Source organism: Thalassophryne amazonica, chromosome 9 (genome assembly GCF_902500255.1).
Source record: "Thalassophryne amazonica chromosome 9, fThaAma1.1, whole genome shotgun sequence".
In the NCBI taxonomy this organism is placed as follows: Eukaryota; Metazoa; Chordata; class Actinopteri; order Batrachoidiformes; family Batrachoididae; genus Thalassophryne; species Thalassophryne amazonica.
This window is the reverse complement of record NC_047111.1, coordinates 76,769,681-76,791,156: the sequence shown is the minus strand read 5'-3', so window position 1 is coordinate 76,791,156 and position 21,476 is coordinate 76,769,681. Positions and strand designations below refer to the sequence as shown.

Genomic DNA, 21,476 nt, shown 5'->3' with positions numbered 1-21,476 from the left:
CTGCACTTTTTTACTACGAAGCCACGCTGTTGTAACACGTGCAGAATGTGGCTTGGCATTGTCTTGCTGAAATAAGCAGGGACGTCCCTGAAAAAGATGTTGCTTGGATGGCAGAATGTGTTGCTCCAAAACCTGGATGTACCTTTCAGCATTAATGGTGCCATCACAGATGTGTAAGTTTCCCATGCCATGGGCACTAACACACCCCCATACCATCACAGATGCTGAACTTTGCGCTGGTAACAATCTGGATGGTCTTTTTCCTCTTTTGTCTGGAGGACACGACATCCACGATTTCCAAAAACAATTTGAAATGTGGACTCATCAGACCACAGCACACTTTTACAATTTGTGGCTGTCCATTTCAAATGAGCTCGGGCCCAGAAAAGGCGGTGGTGTTTCTGGATGTTGTTGATGTATGACTTTCGCTTTGCATGGTAGAGTTTTAACTTGCACTTGTAGATGTAGCGACAAACTGTGTTAACTGACAATGGTTTTCTGAAGTGTTCCTGAGCCCATGCGGTAAGATACTTTACATAATGATGTCGGTTTTTAATGTAGTGCTGCCTGACGGATCGAAGGTCACGGGCATTGTTGGTTTTCGGCCTTGCTGCTTATGTGTAGAAAGTTCTCCAGATTCTCTGAATCTTCTGATTATATGATGGACTGTAGATGATGGAATCCCTAAATTCCTTGCAACTGAATGTTGAGAAACATTGTTCTTAAACTGTTGGTCTATTTTTTCATGCAGTTGTTCAAAAAGTGATGATCTTTGCCCCATCTTTGCTTGTGAGCGGCTGAGCTTTTGGGGGATGCTCCTTTTATACCCAATCATGACACTCACCTGTTTCCAATTAACCAGTTCACCTGTGGAATGTTCCAAACAGGTGTTCTTTGAGCATTCATCAACTTTACCAGTCTTTTGTTGCCCCTGTCCCAGCTTTTTGAAACGTGTTGCAGGCATCCATTTTAAAATGAGCAAATATTTGAACAAAACAATAAAGTTTATCAGTTTGAACATTAAATATCTTGTCTTTGTGGTGTATTCAATTGAATATAGGTTGAAGAGCATTTGCCAATCATTGTATTCTGTTTTTATTTACATTTCACACAACATCCCAACTTCATTGGAATTGGGGTTGTATGACACATGAGCCGCGGCTAAGCGTTACCTGCTCAAATTGATGCTGATGTCTCACTGGACCAAGAACCATCATTTCAGTCTCATCAGCGTTTAAAGGTAGCATTGCATTGTGTGTATGTTGTCATCATTAATTTTCATAGAGCAATTTGTGACATTCATGAGACTCAAGTGAATGATGATTAAAGGTGATAGCATGTCATATCACTGCAATGCTCTGGCATGCCGTACATAGCAGGTAAATTTTAATCAAAAAAATGCACGTGTTAACTTGCACACAGTGTGCACTGGCCCATTCGGATTGTAATGGGCCACTCTTACAGTGTCATGTTTGCCTCTTGACCTGAGTACCACGTGTACTGTGAAAATAATGGCTCCAGTAAGCGGGTTATGATCTAATATACAAGACTGACCGTGTGTGTGTGTGTGTGTGTGTGTGTGTGTGTGTGCGTGTGTGTTTGTGCACGTACGCTTTCAACCTAATGACCCCAGTGACCTCCCTCTTGGTGCCTCCAGTCACCACAGCAAGTTTGGTGTGGATTGCATAATTAGTGTGGCTGTGCATAGAGAACACACACACACACACACACACACACACACACACACACACACACACACACACACACACACACACACACACACACACACACACACACACACACACACACACACACACACACACGGTCAGCTTCATATATTAGATTACTAATGAATGGTTATGTGACAAGCATACATGCTAATTGATGATGCCACCAAATGTTTCACTTATCAGCCCAGGGAGCATACACTGGTTATGTCTTTTATTATGGCATTCTCCACACTGTGGAGCCACCCTGGGTCTTGATTGGCAACCATCCAGGCAGACAAGTGTTCCATGCCCATATCCCAAAAGCAGCAATTGATCTGCCACAGCCAGCTGATACATGGGATTCCCCTTGGCTTTTTAAAGTTGCTGGGGTCCTCATCACTGAGGCACATGCATGCTGGATCATGCACTAAGAGGCAAGCCACATGGCCATGATGTTGAAGCTGATGTTCCCTCTTGATACAAGCAATATACTTCACCCAAGTCTCTGTTTATTTGACAAAAAAACTATTCCAATGATATGTAAAGATCCACAGGGGAAAATCAAATCAAATCAAATCAATTTTATTTATATAGCGCCAAATCACAACAAAAAGTTGCCCCAAGGTGCTTTATATTGTAAGGCAAAAGCCATACAATAATTACAGAAAAACCCCAACGGTCAAATGACCCCCTGTGAGCAAGCACTTGGCGACAGTGGGAAGGAAAAACTCCCTTTTAACAGGAAGAAACCTCCAGCAGAACCAGGCTCAGGGAGGGGCATTCTTCTGCTGGGACTGGTTGGGGCTGAGGGGAGACAATCAGGAAAAAGACATGCTGTGGAAGAGAGCAGAGATCAATCACCAATGACTAAAAGCAGAGTGGTACATACAGAGCAAAAAGAGGTGAATAAAAAGAAACACTGGGTGCATCATGGGAAACCCCCCAGCAGTCTAAGTCTATAGCAGCATAACTAAGGGATGGTTCAGGGTCACCCGATCCAGCCGTAACTATAAGCTTTTTCAAAAAGGAAAGTTTTAAGCTTAATCTTAAAAGTAGAGAGGGTGTCTGTCTCCCTGATCCGAATTGGGAGCTGGTTCCACAGGAGAGGAGTCTGAAAGCTGAAGGCTCTGCCTCCCATTCTACTCTTACAAACCCTAGGAACTACAAGTAAGCCTGCAATCTGAGAGCGAAGCGCTCTATTGGGGTGATATGGTACTAAGAGGTCTCTAAGATAAGATGGGACCTGATTATTCAAAACCTTATAAGTAAGAAGAAGAATTTTAAATTCTATTCTGGAAATAACAGGGAGCCAATGAAGAGAGGCCAATATGGGTGAAATATGCTCTCTCCTTCTAGTCCCTGTCAGTACTCTAGCTGCAGCATTTTGAATTAACTGAAGGCTTTTCAGGGAACTTTTAGGACAACCTGATAATAATGAATTACAATAGTCCAGCCTAGAGAAAATAAATGCATGAATTAGCTTTTCAGCATCACTCTGAGACAAGACCTTTCTAATTTTAGAGATATTGCATAAATGCAAAAAAGCAGTTCTACATATTTGCTTAATATGTGCATTGAAGGACATATCCTGATCAAAAATGACTCCAAGATTTCTCACAGTATTACAGGAGGTCAGGGTAATGCCATCCAGAGTAAGGATCTGGTTAGACACCATGTTTCTAAGATTTATGGGGCCAAGTACAATAACTTCAGTTTTATCTGAGTTTAAAAGCAGGAAATTAGAGGTCATCCATGTCTTTATGTCTGAAAGGCATTCCTGTAGTTTAACTGATTGGTGTGTGTCCTCTGGCTTCATGGATAGATAAAGCTGGGTATCATCTGCGTAACAATGAAAATTTAAGCAATGCTTTCTAATAACACTGCCTAAGGGAAGCATGTATAAAGTGAATAAAATTGGTCCTAGCACAGAACCTTGTGGAACTCCATAATTAACCTTAGTCTGTGAAGAAGACTCCCCATTTACATGAACAAATTGTAATCTATTAGATAAATATGATTCAAACCACTGCAGCGCAGTGCCTTTAATACCTATGGCATGCTCTAATCTCTGTAATAAAATTTTATGGTCAACAGTATCAAAAGCTGCACTGAGGTCTAACAGGACAAGCACAGAGATGAGTCCACTGTCTGAGGCCATAAGAAGATCATTTGTAACCTTCACTAATGCTGTTTCTGTACTATGATGAATTCTGAAACCTGACTGAAACTCTTCAAATAGACCATTCCTCTGCAGATGATCAGTTAGCTGTTTTACAACTACCCTTTCAAGAATTTTTGAGAGAAAAGGAAGGTTGGAGATTGGCCTATAATTAGCTAAGATAGCTGGGTCAAGTGATGGCTTTTTAAGTAATGGTTTAATTACTGCCACCTTAAAAGCCTGTGGTACATAGCCAACTAATAAAGATAGATTGATCATATTTAAGATTGAAGCATTAACTAATGGTAGGGCTTCCTTGAGCAGCCTGGTAGGAATGGGGTCTAATAGATATGTTGATGGTTTGGAGGAAGTAACTAATGAAAATAACTCAGACAGAACAATCGGTGAGAAAGAGTCTAGCCAAATACCAGCATTACTGAAGGCAGCCGAACATAAAGATATGTCTTTGGGATGGTTATGAATAATTTTTTCTCTAATAGTTAAAATTTTATTTGCAAAGAAAGTCATGAAGTCATTACTAGTTAAAGTTAAAGGAATACTCGGCTCAATAGAGCTCTGACTCTTTGTCAGCCTGGCTACAGTGCTGAAAAGAAACCTGAGGTTGTTCTTATTTTCTTCAATTAGTGATGAATAGTAAGATGTCCTAGCTTTACGGAGGGCTTTTTTATAGAGCAACAGACTCTTTTTCCAGGCTAAATGAAGATCTTCTAAATTAGTGAGACGCCATTTCCTCTCCAGCTTATGGGTTATCTGCTTTAAGCTGCGAGTTTGTGGGTTATACCACGGAGTCAAGCATTTCTGATTTAAGGCTTTCTTTTTCAGAGGAGCTACAGCATCCAAAGTTGTGCTCAATGAGGATGTAAAGCTATTGACGAGATAATCTATCTCACTCACAGAGTTTAGGTAGCTACTCTGCACTGTGTTGGTATATGGCATTGAAAAACATAACAAAGAAGGAATCATATCCTTAAACCTAGCTACAGCGCTTTCAGAAAGACTTCTAATGTAATGAAACTTATTCCCCACTGCTGGGTAGTCCATTAAAGTAAATGTAATTGTTATTAAGAAATGATCAGACAACAGGGGGTTTTCAGGGAATACTGTTAAGTCTTCAATTTCTATGCCATATGTCAGAACAAGATCTAAAGTGCGGTTAAAATGGTGGGTAGGCTCATTTACATTTTGAGCGAAGCCAACTGAATCTAATTGTTGGGGAAAGTGTAGTGACACGGACCCACAACAGGGGGCGCAAATGAACGGTCAATAGATGAGCCAAAAGGTAACAATTTAATGTTGTGAATGTGCACAACGAATATACAGACAATCTCAGAATCTGATAGCAGTCAATACACAAAGGTGACGTGTGGGCAGGCTCGAGGATAGAAGACGTCTGTCCTGAGAAGAGCCGGAACCACACGATTTCCGCTGCCACCGAACCTGGTGAATACTGGAGCCGCCAAGTCCCGAATTCCCAGGTGATCACCGTCCCCAACTGTCGGATCTGGTACTGCTGGCGAGGAGCACAAACAGTGAGATGTGGGTGTGTGCACACCCAGTAACCAAAACAGAAGGTGGAAAGTCACCTCCACCCCTAATCACACACTCGTGCAGCTCCTGTTAACCACTTATCTGGTTGGGGTATGAAGCGAAGCCGTCGCTGTTCACACCAAACGCCAATCCAGCAGATAAGGCTCACAACAGGAAAGCGGCTGCAAAAAGAGTTCAGACTATGACACAGTTTTCAGTACAGCAGAGAATATTACCTTCACAGGTAGATGATATCTCGGCAATGAGGTGGAGATGACGTCTGGGTTTTATGGAGTAGTAAGATGAAGTGTAGATGGGTGACAGCTGTCATGAGATAATGAGTGACAGCTGTCACCCCCGGCTGTGTCCGTGGCGGCAGCGCCCTCTCGTGCCTGAAGCCCGCACTTCAGGCAGGGCGCCCTCTGGTGGTGGGCCAGCAGTACCTCCTCTTCTGGCGGCCCACACAACACTAATAATAGATTAAATGCAGTGTTGAGGCTGTCATTCTCGGCATCTATGTGGATGTTAACATCACCCACTATAATTATCTTATCTGAGCTATACACTAACTCAGACAAATGGTCTGAAAATTCACAGAGAAACTCACAGTAACGACCAGGTGGACGATAGATAATAACAAATAAAACTGGTTTTTGAGACTTCCAGTTTGGATGGACAAGACTAAGAGTCAAACTTTCAAATGAATTAAAACTCTGTCTGGGTCTTTGATTAATTAATAAGCTGGAGTGGAAGATTGCTGCTAATCCTCCGCCCCGGCCCGTGCTACGAGCATTCTGAGAGTTAGTGTGACTCGGGGGTGTTGACTCATTTAAACTAACATAATCATCCTGCTGTAACCAGGTTTCTGTAAGGCAGAATAAATCAATATGTTGATCAATTATTATATCATTTACTAACAGAGACTTAGAAGAGAGAGACCTAATGTTTAATAGACCACATTTAACTGTTTTAATCTGTGGTGCAGTTGAAGGTGCTATATTATTTTTTCTTTTTGAATTTGTATGCTTAAATAGATTTTTACTGGTTATTGGTGGTCTGGGAGCAGGCACCATCTCTACGGGGATGGGGTATTGGGGGGATGGCAGGGGGAGAAAAGCTGCAGAGAGGTGTGTAAGACTACAACTCTGCTTCCTGGTCCCAACCCTGGATAGTCACGATTTGGAGGATTTAATAAAATTTGCCAGATTTCTAGAGATGAGAGCTGCTCCATCCAAAGTGGGATGGATGCCATCTCTCCTAACAAGACCAGGTTTTCCCCAGAAGCGTTGCCCATTATCTATGAAGTCCACCTCATTTTTTGGACACCACTCAGACAGCCAGCAATTCAAGGAGAACATGCGGCTAAACATGTCATTCCCGGTCTGATTGGGGAGGGTCCCAGAGAAAACTACAGAGTCCGACATTGTTTTTGCAAAGTTACACACTGATTCAATATTAATTTTAGTGACCTCCGATTGGCGTAACCAGGTGTCATTACTGCCTACGTGAATTACAATCTTACCAAATTTACGCTTAGCCTTAGCCAGCAGTTTCAAATTTGTCGCCTGCTCTGGCCCCCGGAAAACATTTGACTATGGTTGCTGGTGTCGCTAACTTCACATTTCTCAAAACAGAGTCGCCAATAACCAGAGTTTGATCCTCGGCGGGTGTGTCACCGTGTGGGGAAAAATGGTTAGAGATGTAAACAGGTTGGTGGTGTACAGGGGGCTTCTGTTTAGAACTATGCTTCTTCCTCACAGTCACCCAGCCGGCCTGCTTTCCCGGCTGCTCGGGATCTGCTAAAGTGAGTACCAAAGACATCCAGATGTCACGTTAGGTCACTGGTTCGTGTCCAAGGCCTTGCCAACAAGGCAAGCACCATTTGAAGAAATACGAGGGCTGTCCATAAAGTATAGGTCCTTTTTATTTTTTTTCAAAAACTATATGGATTTCATTCATATGTTTTTACGTCAGACATGCATGAACCCTCGTGCGCATGCGTGAGTTTTTCCACGCCTGTCGGTGACGTCATTCGCCTGTGAGCACTCCTTGTGGGAGGAGTCGTCCAGCCCCTCGTCGGAATTCCTTTGTCTTAGAAGTTGCTGAGAGACTGGCGCTTTGTTTGATGAAAATGTTTTCTAAACCTGTGAGACACATTGAAGTGGACATGGTTCGAAAAATTAAGCTGGTTTTCAGTGAAAATTTTAACGGCTGATGAAAGATTTTGAGGTGACACTGTCGCTTTAAGGACTTCCCACGGTGCGAGACGTCGCGCTGCGCTCTCTCTCGCCGCGACGCTCCGCCACAGGAAAAACACCTCTGTTGGAAGCCTTAAGGACAAGTTGGAACATGTCCAGCTGTTAAACAATTTCTCATATACTCACTCCACTGAAAGCCATCAAAAGCCGCCTGGATTTTACAAATGGTTATCAACACGGAGGTGTTTTTCCTGTGCCGCCGCTCCGCGCCGGCTGCGTCCCGACGCGCAGACCCGTCCGCACGTCTTTCATTAAAAAAATCTCCTTTAACAGTGGAATATCCGGATAAAATGCTGAAACCGACTTCTTCTGAAACTTCTCTGTTCTCTCACGACGTCCTGGATCAATAGAGCCTGAAATGTGGAGGTTTTCAGCTTGAAACAGGCTGATGACGCCACCTGAGAGCGCAGCGCGACGTCTCGCACCGTGAGAAGTCCTTAAAGCGACAGAATCACCTCAAAATCTCTCATCAGCCGTTAAAATTTTCACTGAAAACCAGCTTAATTTTTCGAACCATGTCCACTTCGATGTGTCTCACAGGTTTAGAAAAAATTTTGATCAAACAAAGCGCCAGTCTCTCAGCAACTTCTCAGACAAAGGAATTCCGACGAGGGGCTGGATGACTCCTCCTACAAGGAGTGCTCACAGGCGAATGACGCCACCGACAGGCGTGGAAAAACTCACGCATGCGCACGAGGGTTCAAGCATGTCTGACGTAAAAACATATGAATGAAATCCATATAGTTTTTGAAAAAAATAAAAAGGACCTATACTTTATGGACAGACCTCGTATCTGTGTCCACACAGATCCAGTGAAACTGCTTGAAAATGGTGTAGTACATATGCCAGGCCTGTATGTGGCACTGTAATGCTTCCTCAAATGGAGAAGAAGATGTGGAGCAGGCACATAACCAGTGTAAGGAACTAAACCAAATCTGATCTGTTGCATGGATTCATCATCACAGCTGAAAGCCATTATCCACATGATACGCCCTTGTTTTGGAAGATGACGTCTGAAAATGTGTTAATTCCTTATTGTGGAAATTACTTGTGAATAAAGCAGTGTTGTTGAAGAAGTCCCCTTGTATTTGCTCCAGGTGCGTTTCTCTGCCTGAGCCAGAGGATGTCGGTGTCACCGACCAAACAGACCCCCCCTAAAATTGGTCCACCCTGCCTTCACTGCACGTGTCATTTCAAAGCATCAGCAGCGATTCACCGATTATCTCCTTGTTTATGCTTAAAACTGCACTCCAGTCATCGTCTATCTCAGCGACAGATATCTGAAGCTTTTGCATAAAAATCATTTCTCCATAAATTCAGTATCATTTCATAATAAAAGACGGGGGAGCGATCAAAGCGACACAGCGGCACGTCTGAGTCTGATTCTATGAGTCTGACTCTCTACACCCAAAGCGATCAAAGGGAATAATGTGATTCACCATCAGATGACAAAGTAAAATCACTTAAGGGTGATTCTTTAACTACGGGCACTATTGGCCTTGTAAATGTAATTTCCACCACACCATTGCCTTACAATATAAAGCGCCTTGGGGCAACTGTTTGTTGTGATTTGGCACTATATACATGTGCTCTGATGTCACTGTTTATCTCCATAGAAACTACCCAAACAATCTTTCATACAAACTGTTTAGGGACATTACAGTGTTGTGGTGGAAATTACGGCAATAGTGTGGGACAACTACATTTTGTTTAAAAAAAATCACAACAGTTGTATGACATTGAATACCCCAATTATGTTTTGATTATTTTACTGATATTTTATTCAGAGATATTTTAAAACATTAGAAAAAACGTTTCTTTACCATTCATTTTTATCATTGAACATCAAAAGTCTGGGTGTGGGACAAGCACAAAAAGGCAATATTTGCATATAATGATGCTGAAAAAAGGCGAAAAAGTCATCATAGACTACTAGAACAAATTTCTTAACACACTTTCATTGTAAAGATAACTATAAAAGTGTGAAATTTCCCCTTTTTTCTGTTTTTCATACAATATGATCAAAGGACATAATAAGTGCCCGTAGTCTAAGAATCACCCTTAAATCATTTTAAAGTCAGTTTTAAGCAGAAACGAGGCAGTTTTAAGCAGAAACAAGGCGATAATCTGTGAATCACTGCTGACACTCTGAAATGATGCATACGCAGTGAAGGCAGGGTGGACCAATTTTTAGGGGGCACTTTGTCTCACCGACAACAAGAAGAAATAAACTTATTTTTAAAGCTGAAAGGCTTTTGTGCAATTATGTTATTCGTGTTTCAATAGTCCCAGCATCCTTCATGTCTCTGACAAAAATAAATGCCATTAATGATTCACCAAGACAAACAAACAAACAAACAAACAAAAATCCAGGATAATAAATTACACTGTTAACAACAGCAACAACAACGTCTTTTATAATTAGCAGCTGACATTATGGAGGCAGGACTATGGCATTACTGTTTCAGAAAAGTTCCATATTGCTTGTCCACACAAAGATGTGAATCCAAATTTCTTGTCTTCAACTCAGATCACCATAGCGCAGAGAAGAGTGACTTTGTACTTGCAGAGGTCAACATTTGGCAACGGTCCATTGACCAGTATCGGCTGGTGAAAAACAGTCTTGGTGGGGCTGCTGTGCCAATAGATTCCCTTGCCTTGTCCAGTACAGGCATTCAAGTGAACAGTCGGAAAATTACTACAATTCCACAATAATCATTTCATGTCCTTCTCAAAATCAGCAGTTTTACAGATCAAGTTAACCATTTACAGCTATATTAGGCCCCATTTCTACTTTGGAAAGGAACAGTATCAAATACAACACTCAAGTTCTTGAGCAAAGAACATTTCACCATTTGACACCAATTACACACATAGTACACCAAACTGTACTGCACTGCCATTATCTTCAGACAAACAGATCCTGGGGTTCACAATGACACCGACCTTAACAAAATAGAAAATATCACCAAATTTACACTCTTTCAAAATATGGAAAAATTCTTCAATTGACAAAAGAACATTATGTACATATTACAATGTTCACACCACCTTCCAAGAGAGAGAGAGAAAATGTTTGTGTGTGTGTGTGTGTGTAAGAGAGTGTGAGAGAACGAGAGAGAGTGTGAGAGAGAGAGAGAGTGTGTGTGTGTGTGTGTGTGTGTGTGTGTGTGTGTGTGTGTGTGTGTGTGTGTGTGTGTGTGTGTGTGTGTGTGTGTGTGTGTGTGTGTGTGTGAGAGAGAGCGAGAGAAAATTAAGGTAATATTTTGCATGAACATTACTGAGTGGAATGGAGGCAAACTAAAGAAGCTTGAAAAACTTAAATTAAATAACTTGACTAACTAATAACACCAAAACCTTTAAATTAAATTGGTTAAAATTAATTAACAGTGTAGAGGACAAAGCAAATTAAGTTTACAAAACCACTTAATTAAATGTGTTGCTAAACTTGGGTTTGTCTGACTATAAGTGTCTTGTGTGTACTCAGTGGCTGAGTTAGAATTTCTTTAAAAAACATGCAAATTGCTATTTTAGGGTTTTGTTTTGTTTTGTTTTTAAATTGAGCAAATAATTTGTTTTAGAGTGTGGAATACTCCAAAGAATATTTCACTTCTGTGAACTGATCCTCATAACGTGTAAAGTGAAATCAAAATACCAGCATGGCTGCAGCTTTGAACACTGTTACAAACAGCCCCGGCCTCCCCTATTACCATTATAACTGGTCTGCTGTCCCAATAAAGATCACAGCTTTGATCCCCTAAAACAAACAAACAAACATCACTCATTCGTTTTATCTTAAATTTTCACCCTCGTTTCCACACCAGGAGCAACATTCGGGAATAAATCCGAGCAGCTCGTCAGCTCACCTGAGCTGAAGAGGTGGATGCGCTCCTTTCCATCCGCGCAGATCAGCAGCCTCCGTGACGTGTGCGTGCTGACAGTGTGAATGAAGCCTGACACGGTTTATAACGAGTCAGACAAACGTCTCTCCTCCAACCGGGATGTGCATTTGTCATTAAACCACGAGAAAGATGTGATGTGCACCTCCATGCGCCTCCAAAAGGATCCCCGCCAAACTTTGGTGTCATTGATTTGATTAGTTTTGTCCCGTTTTAAACCTCCGAAGAGTTCTTCAACTTACTCCAGCAAAACACACGGAGACAAAATAAAAATAAATAAATATAACCCAAACGTCGTCGTCACCATCATCTCTTCCTGACTGACTGACAGCAGCAGCTGCAGCGTCATGTATATCACTGACTGTAGCAATCTAACGTTCCCGCATTTTTGTAGCAAGGGCTAAAATTCCGGCGCCCCAAAGCCATTAATTTTGGCAATGTTGATTTGCCATATATTTATTAATTTTCCCTAGCAACTACATACAATTGGTTATTTCGCTGCACTTCAAGGGCGCTTTGAATGATCGCCCAAGACGAGGAATGATACGTTCTCTGCTTCTGTCGGTGGAAATACACTGTTGAATGAGAGTCAGTTGGAGGAAGTGTTGTTTTAATCATTCATATTACATGTAGGCACATACTATTAAGTAAAACTGACATTCATAATCATTTTTAAATATATATATATATATATATATATATATATATATATATATATATATATACTCAACAAAAATATAAATGCAACACGTTTGGTTTTGCTCCCATTTTGTATGAGATGAACTCAAAGATCTAAAACTTTTTCCACATACACAATATCACCATTTCCCTCAAATATTGTTCACAAACCAGTCTAAATCTGTGATAGTGAGCACTTCTCCTTTGCTGAGATAATCCATCCCACCTCACAGGTGTGCCATATCAAGATGCTGATTAGACACCATGATTAGTGCACAGGTGTGCCTTAGACTGCCCACAATAAAAGGCCACTCTGTAAGGTGCAGTTTTGTTTTATTGGGAGGGGATACCAGTCAGTATCTGGTGTGACCACCATTTGCCTCATGCAGTGCAACACATCTCCTTCGCATCATCCGTGAAGAGAACACCTCTCCAACATGCCAAATGCCAGCGAATGTCAGCATTTGCCCACTCAAGTCGGTTACGACGACGAACTGGAGTCAGGTCGAGACCCCGATGAGGACGACGAGCATGCAGATGAGCTTCCCTGAGACGGTTTCTGACAGTTTGTGCAGAAATTCTTTGGTTATGCAAACCGATTGTTTCAGCAGCTGTCCGAGTGGCTGGTCTCAGACGATCTTGGAGGTGAACATGCTGGATGTGGAGGTCCTGGCCTGGTGTGGTTACACGTGGTCTGCGGTTGTGAGGCTGGTTGGATGTACTGCCAAATTCTCTGAAACACCTTTGGAGACGGCTTATGGTAGAGAAATGAACATTCAATACATGAGCAACAGCTCTGGTTGACATTCCTGCTGTCAGCATGCCAATTGCACGCTCCCTCAAATCTTGCGACATCTGTGGCATTGTGCTGTGTGATAAAACTGCACCTTTCAGAGTGGCCTTTTATTGTGGGCAGTCTAAGGCACACCTGTGTACTAATCATGGTGTCTAATCAGCATCTTGATATGGCACACCTGTGAGGTGGGATGGATTATCTCAGGAAAGGAGAAGTGCTCACTATCACAGATTTAGACTGGTTTGTGAACAATATTTGAGAGAAATGGTGATATTGTGTATGTGGAAAAAGTTTTAGATCTTTGAGTTCATCTCATACAAAATGGGAGCAAAACCAAAAGTGTTGCGTTTATATTTTTGTTGAGTGTATATATATATATATTATGACTTTTCCCCTCCACATCTAGGAGGGCAGCGCCCGAGCGCCCCCTATGGGCCGGCCGCCACTGCCATTGACTTACTCTAGGATGTACTTCAACTTTCTCCATTGGCGGGCGGGTGGGACACTGGTAATGCACTCCACAAAGCAGTAGTGTAGCTTGGCAGACCTGACTGTCAACTCAGCGCTTGTGATGTCAGATGATGTAGCTTATATAAACTCAACATAACTCAGCAAGTGCTTCACTTGCTGTTGGTTTATTGTCAAGACGGGTTCTTCGTACACGTTACTTCACATTTCTTCACACTTCTTCATATTTCTTCATGCCAAAGGGATACAGAGGAGGTGGTGTGTCCAGTCAAGCCTGTAACATTGTCCAACAGAGGCTGGCAGAGGGGAAAGGAGCAGTAATGGTGTACTAGTGGAAATGACGTAATGGTAGGGGAGCTCAACTCTTGCCGGCATTTAGCATGGACTTCAAAGATTTTAAGCATTTTCCAGAAGCACAACGAACATCAGTGTTGCCCGACTAATGTCCACATAGCTCCCACAGACCTCGGTGCACTGCAAAAACTGTCCTTTTCAAAATAAGCCAAATATTCTGAAATCTAGCCAAATTGACTTGCATTAAGCAAAAAAAAAAAAAAAAAAATCTGCCAATGGGGTTGGAAAAAATTACCAAAAAAAAAAAAAAAAAAATTATTGTTAGAATTCTCAAAACTAGTAAAATGTCTAGGTGCTGAATAAACAAAATGTGCCTTTAAACTAAACAGAATTCTTGTTTTAAGATTAACCTCTGTCTTAAAATAAGGAAAACAATCTTATTCCTTTGCTTGGATGACTTGAAATCCATTGTTTTTCCTTGTTACTGGTTAAATACAGCTTGATATTAGCTGGAAAAACTTATTAGGAAAAAGTGAGATACATTTTCACAAATTAAGAATTATTTTTCTTATGTAAAAATGCTTCTATTTAGACAAAAAAATTAAGTCAAATTTCCTTTAAACAAGTTTTTTTTTTTTTTTTTTTTTTTTACTTTCTTAGATATCAGTTTATGCAGTGTGCTGGTCGACGTTAATCAACTTTTCACTCTGCGTCAGCAAACACTGGGGTAATCGTCAGAGTGTGAGTGGGTCATAAAACAGGAAGCATAAGAACCATACAGACTTGGACTGTTGTTCTTTTGCAAAGGAATCATTAGTTCATGATAGCCCCATTATAGTTAAGATGTCAAAATTTCAATTTACCATTTCTTAAATTCCCTAAAGTTTAATATAAATGTGTTTATATTGCTTGTCAAAATGTAATTGTAGAATTGTGATATTTATCAAGTCAAGTGGAGTCTGGAAGAATGTGTTGGTGGACTGCCAGGACCTAGAGTGTTAACATTTATGACTGCTTAAAATGAAAATATAGCTGTCTTGAATTTTACTTTCGCCAAATATTGGAGAAACAACATTTTGGAGAAGGGAGTTTTGTCAAATTTAGCGATATCTGCATTTGTCATTCTGACTAATCAAAATATACTGACTAATGAACAAAACTCATGTGGGAATGTCAAATCTCTGCTTTTCCAAGTAGATTACTCAGTGATTAAAGAAAGTTTTTGGCTCTGAATCTTTATGATTAGGTGGATGCTGGTCACACCTGGCTAACAATAGTAAAAAAATAATAAAATAAGGATGAGTCACGACTGCAGACATGTTGGGACGTGCTTGTAGCAATATGAGGGGCATTGACAGGAGACAGAGGTGAGGAAGGGGTGTACTTAAAACGTGATTTTATGAAATAATTAAGAAACAATCTGTCACATATGAAGAAAGCAGATGTGTTTTGGGAAATTAGAAATGGGAAAATTCAGACCTTTGCCTTAATTAGCTGGGTTGGGTCACCATTGCATGTTGGGTCAGGTTGGCCATTAGAAAGAGGAAGATGGGTTTGGGTTGAGGCCATGGCGTGCCAGTGGGGGTGTCATCTTCAGATTTGTTTTGGATTTCTTTGGTTCCGGTCCTTTGTTGTGACTGCAGGGTCTGGAAGAGCCACAGCTTATCTGATGGATCCAGTGTAGGAATAGTTGATTGCCTTAAAGTCATGGGAAATGCTTTGCACACTCCCTCGTTTCCCTCACTGTTTTTTGTCACTCTACCTTTCTCTCCCTGTTTTTCTCCTCCCTCTCTCTCTCTCTCTCTCTCTCTCTCTCTCTCTGAGTCTGCCCTGCAGTGAGTAGGTGGTTCCTTGCTCGGGTTGATTGGTGTAAGTCTATATAGGAGGAGAGACGCTCTATCAGGCTCAGAGTCTGGTGGTGCCCACTTGCCACAACTTACCAGTAGGACTACAATTTTTTTTTCCAAATCATTTTTTCCTGAGAGGATTTACTTTCTTCTGACAGCATGCCAGAGGTCAAGAAGAGAGAAAAGAAAGGGAAAAAGAAGGGAAACAGAAAAGGACAGAAGGAGAAAGAGGGCGATCCTGCTCTAGGTAAATTAAAAAGTAAAATGTTTACGTGTGTATGAGAGAAACTTTGTGGGGGGACCAAAAGAAATATTTGTTGGCGTTACAATCCAACGGAAGCGTGGGACAAAGTATCCCCTCAGCTTGTCAAAGTTTGCCTCCAGGTTGTCACATTGATTGGTCTCTTCTTGTGGACAGCATGTAGAGGCACATCTGGTTTGGCAGCACACTGGAACTGTAGGGAAGTGAAATAATATAGTTTCTTTTTTTAACTCTGCATATCCAAAGTAAATACACAGCTTTGTTAGCAGTTCTCTGAAAAGTTTTGTTAGTTTTTTTTTTTTTTTTGCAGTCACACTTTGATAAATGCTTCATCGTATATTGCAGCAGAGTTGGTTTTAGCACTTTGATGGGACTTAATTTTGGGGGGTCGGGATGATAGTTAAATAGATGCAACAGTATATTTAGTGCTAATCTTGAATTTTGAGCCCGTGATGAGTCATATCTGAAACGGAAGGCTGTCTGTATTTTTTCTGGAAGCTACTTTGACACGGGGATATCACGGCAGCTGCTTGTCTGTTCAGAGTCACAAATGTAGCAATGTGCTCGCTCTGCCGGGCTTCCTACAAGCTGCAGCATGTCACTGTATTTTGACCTCAGGTCATGGGGAAGCCCAGCCCCCTTTTCAGTGACACGTACAGGACAATACCTTTGCATATTTATCAGCAGTGTGGCTTCTTTGTCATTCCTGATTTGATAGGAGTCACTATCTGAGACGGCATCTTTCCACATTGGTCACCACTTTATACCTGTTGATGTTGCTGCCTTTGAAGAAATTCCATGGTTTTTTTAAATGGTAAATGAACTGCATTTATATAGTGCTTTTCCATCTGCATCAGACGCTCAAAACGCTTTACAATAATGCCTCACATTCACCCCGATGTCAGGGTGCTGCCACACAAGGCACTCACTACACAGCAACTAGGGAATTAGTGATTTTCCAGTCAGGCTGGGATTTGAACAGAGGATCCTCTGGTCTCAAGCCCAACAGCTTAACAACTACACCATCAACTCCCCTTTTAAATGCTTTTTTTTTAGATGCATTGCATTTTGATTGCATCTCATATTGTATTTGCATCTACACAGTATATTTTGTAGAGTTAAAATGATTCGGCAGTAACTGCATATGGTCATCAGGCTCTTAAATCAACTCTATTATAGTGTTAAATTGACTCTAGCATTGTGTCAAATCAGCTTTGCCATACGGTTAAACTTTATCTCTACCACAGTGTTAAATCTACTCTATCATACTGTTAACTCTGTCATATGGTTAAATTAAGCCTATCATATTGATAAGTTAATTCTGTCACACTGTTAAATCAATTTTATCAGTGTTGAATTGACTTGATCATAGTTAAACCAACTCTGTCATATTTTATCAGTTGGCACTATCATAGTATTAAATCCACTCTCATATTGTTAAATCGATGCTATCATAGTGTGAAAAAAAATGATATTACAGTGTTAAACAACATTATTATAGTGTTAAATCGACTCTATCATATTGTTAAATCAACTCTATCATAGTGCTAGATCAACTCAATCATGGTATTTATTCTACTGTCTTAAATAATAATATTCAGTTGACTGTACCATAGTGTTAAATGGACTCTATCATAGTGTTAAATCAACTCAATCATGGTACTTAATCTACTGTCTTAAATAATAATATTCAGTTGACTGTACCATAGTGTTAAATGGACTCTATCATAGCGTTAAATCAACTCAATCATTGTACTTAATCTACTGTCTTAAATAATAATATTCAGTTGACTGTACCATAGTGTTAAATGGACTCTATCATAGCGTTAAATCAACTCAATCATGGTACTTAATCTACTGTCTTAAATAATAATATTCAGTTGACTGTACCATAGTGTTAAATGGACTCTATCATAGTGTTAAATCAACTCAATCATGGTACTTAATCTACTGTCTTAAATAATAATATTCAGTTGACTGTACCATAGTGTTAAATGGACTCTATCATAGTGTTAAATCAACTCAATCATGGTACTTAATCTACTGTCTTAAATAATAATATTCACTTGACTGTACCATAGTGTTAAATGGACTCTATCATAGTGTTAAATTAACTCAATCATGGTACTTAATCTACTGTCTTAAATAATAATATTCAGTTGACTGTACCATAGTGTTAAATGGACTCTATCATAGTGTTAAATCAACTCAATCATTGTACTTAATCTACTGTCTTAAATAATAATATTCAGTTGACTGTACCATAGTGTTAAATGGACTCTATCATAGTGTTAAATCAACTCAATCATGGTACTTAATCTACTGTCTTAAATAATAATATTCAGTTGACTGTACCATAGTGTTAAATGGACTCTATCATAGTGTTAAATCAACTCAATCATGGTACTTAATCTACTGTCTTAAATAATAATATTCAGTTGACTGTACCATAGTGTTAAATGGACTCTATCATAGTGTTAAATCAACTCAATCATGGTACTTAATCTACTGTCTTAAATAATAATATTCAGTTGACTGTACCATAGTGTTAAATGGACTCTATCATAGTGTTAAATCAACTCAATCATGGTACTTAATCTGCTGTCTTAAATAATAATATTCAGTTGACTGTACCATAGTGTTAAATGGACTCTATCATAGTGTTAAATCAACTCAATCATGGTACTTAATCTGCTGTCTTAAATAATAATATTCAGTTGACTGTACCATAGTGTTAAATGGACTCTATCATAGTGTTAAATCATCTCAATCATGGTACTTAATCTACTGTGTTAAATAATAATATTCAGTTGACTGTACCATAGTGTTAAATGGACTCTATCATAGTGTTAAATCAACTCAATCATGGTACTTAATCTACTGTGTTAAATAATAATATTCAGTTGACTGTACCATAGTGTTAAATGGACTCTATCATGGTGTTAAATCAACTCAATCATGGTACTTAATCTACTGTGTTAAATAATAATATTCAGTTGACTGTACCATAGTGTTAAATGGACTCTATCATAGTGTTAAATCAACTCAATCATGGTACTTAATCTGCTGTCTTAAATAATAATATTCAGTTGACTGTACCATAGTGTTAAATGGACTCTATCATAGTGTTAAATCAACTCAATCATGGTACTTAATCTGCTGTCTTAAATAATAATATTCAGTTGACTGTACCATAGTGTTAAATGGACTCTATCATAGTGTTAAATCAACTCAATCATGGTACTTAATCTACTGTGTTAAATAATAATATTCAGTTGACTGTACCATAGTGTTAAATGGACTCTATCATAGTGTTAAATCAACTCAATCATGGTACTTAATCTACTGTGTTAAATAATAATATTCAGTTGACTGTACCATAGTGTTAAATGGACTCTATCATAGTGTTAAATCAACTCAATCATGGTACTTAATCTACTGTGTTAAATAATAATATTCAGTTGACTGTACCATAGTGTTAAATGGACTCTATCATAGTGTTAAATCAACTCAATCATAGTACTTAATCTACTGTGTTAAATAATAATATTCAGTTGACTGTACCATAGTGTTAAATGGACTCTATCATAGTGTTAAATCAACTCAATCATGGTACTTAATCTACTGTGTTAAATAATAATATTCAGTTGACTGTACCATAGTGTTAAATGGACTCTATCATAGTGTTAAATCAACTCAATCATAGTACTTAATCTACTGTCTTAAATAATAATATTCAGTTGACTGTACCATAGTGTTAAATGGACTCTATCATAGTGTAAAATCTACTGTATCATAGCAAAAAAATCCACTCCATCATATTGATAAGTCGACTCTATTGTAGTGTGAAATAGATTCAATTACATGTCAATCAATCAACATTATTATAGTATTAAATCCACTCGGTCATGGTATTTAATCCACTGAGGTAAATCATAGTATTCAACTGACTCTACCGTAGTGTTATAAACAAACTCTGTCATACTATTTAATCAGCTATCATACTGTTAAATAGACTTAACACTGGGAAATTTACTGTGTGTGGTTAACTTTTCTTAGAATACTGTACATATATGTAGCTGGGGTATGATTCCAGGTGTGTGCTGTAGGCTCCCTGTATGTGTCCTTGGACAATACTCATCACCTGCATTGACCCAGTCCACCCAGCTATAAATGGGTACCAGCCTTGGCTTGGAAATAACTTGTGATGTGTGAGTGGCATCCTATCCAGTGAGAATTTTCATCTCTCATCCGCTTCATGCTGTGATATAAAACTCAAGATAATGTCAATGTCAAATGGTGTCAATAGTTTGTGTCAATGTGCAAAATTGTGAAGTCTGAATTGGTCCGTTTTACAAACCTGAAAAAATCAGATGGGGCTAATACCAGGTTCTAAAATTCTTTGAAGAAACAATAAAACCATCAACCCAACAGGGTTGCAATGCTGAGAAAAAAAATGATCAGCACCAAGACAATCAAGTGGAGACACTTGCTTTTCTTTTTAACTTAAACTATACGCTTTTGAGACAAAACCTGCTTTGTGTCCTTGCACTTGCCTGGTGATACACATGTCATGTAATGTATCATCTGTGTTTTAAAAGCAATATTCATCAGGGGATGCTAATCTGATTTTGAATAATCCTTTCACTCCTCATATTTAAATTGCGACTTTCATAAAACTGATCCTTTCAAAACAAAATCCTATGTGCTTCTTGTTGGGTCTGAATGTCATGTCACCCCTGAGGTGTGTATGAAATGGGTCATGTGAGACAAAAAAAAAGAACAGCGTCACTACTAAATCTGTAATCAGTGTTGCCAGCATTATCCGCAAGTGACATGTTGATGCATGTTTATTAATAAATCACTATTTAAAAAGTACTGCCACAGCACAGCAGGTACACTATGTAACTGACAGCTTCATGGCAAACAACCAGCACATGCACGTTTGGCCTATTTGGGAAAATATGTACAATTTTTTTATAGAAGTATGAAAATTGTGCTCCTCTACCTTCTTCATTGTTTAAATGCTGAAGGGCTTTGGCTAGTGATGTGTTGATGATGGTTTTAGTGCCATTTGTGGTAATTGCCAGATCGTATTGTGTCTGAAATGTGAAAATCGCTGCAGGATTGTTGATGCTGTGGTTTTATTCCCTCTGATGCACTTGTGATCAGATTCTCAACTTGAAATATATTTCAGATTCTTTGAGTTGTCTGTTTTCAGGTGTTGGTGCCAACACATTGTGTTGCGCACATGTAGGCTGAAACGTATAAAAGTTCTTTTGAATTCTCGCTTTTTGCTCAGTGTCGCCACAGTCAATGCGATATGAATTTGCATGTTGATTCGCTGGATGCCCTTCCTGACACAACACCACATTTCATAGAAAATGGGCACTGAGGGCATCCAATGAGGTTATAATATTACATGCATACCTATCAATCAAGTGTAATATTATAAAATCAACATAATATGGTGAATTTTGTCCTAATTTTCCACTCATTTAAAGGGAATCGCTCATTGCAGGTACCTATACAAACTACTCTAATATTGTTTATGAATGA

At 39.5% G+C, this 21,476-nt stretch overlaps 1 protein-coding gene across 3 annotated transcripts in view; it reads left to right on the top strand.

The window, feature by feature from the left end:
- LOC117517431 (pro-neuregulin-2, membrane-bound isoform-like) overlaps positions 1-21,476 on the top strand; it is a 264,915-nt gene that overhangs the window by 95,279 nt on the left and 148,160 nt on the right. Inside the window, exon 1 of one of the 3 annotated variants that reach the window (XM_034178446.1) lies at positions 15,706-15,902. The exons of the other annotated variants lie outside the window; for them this stretch is intronic. Coding sequence (XP_034034337.1) covers positions 15,815-15,902 — 88 coding nt within the window. The 5' untranslated portion in view covers positions 15,706-15,814. Of the gene's footprint in view, positions 1-15,705; positions 15,903-21,476 lie in introns of those variants that run through there. 3 annotated transcript variants of the gene reach the window in all.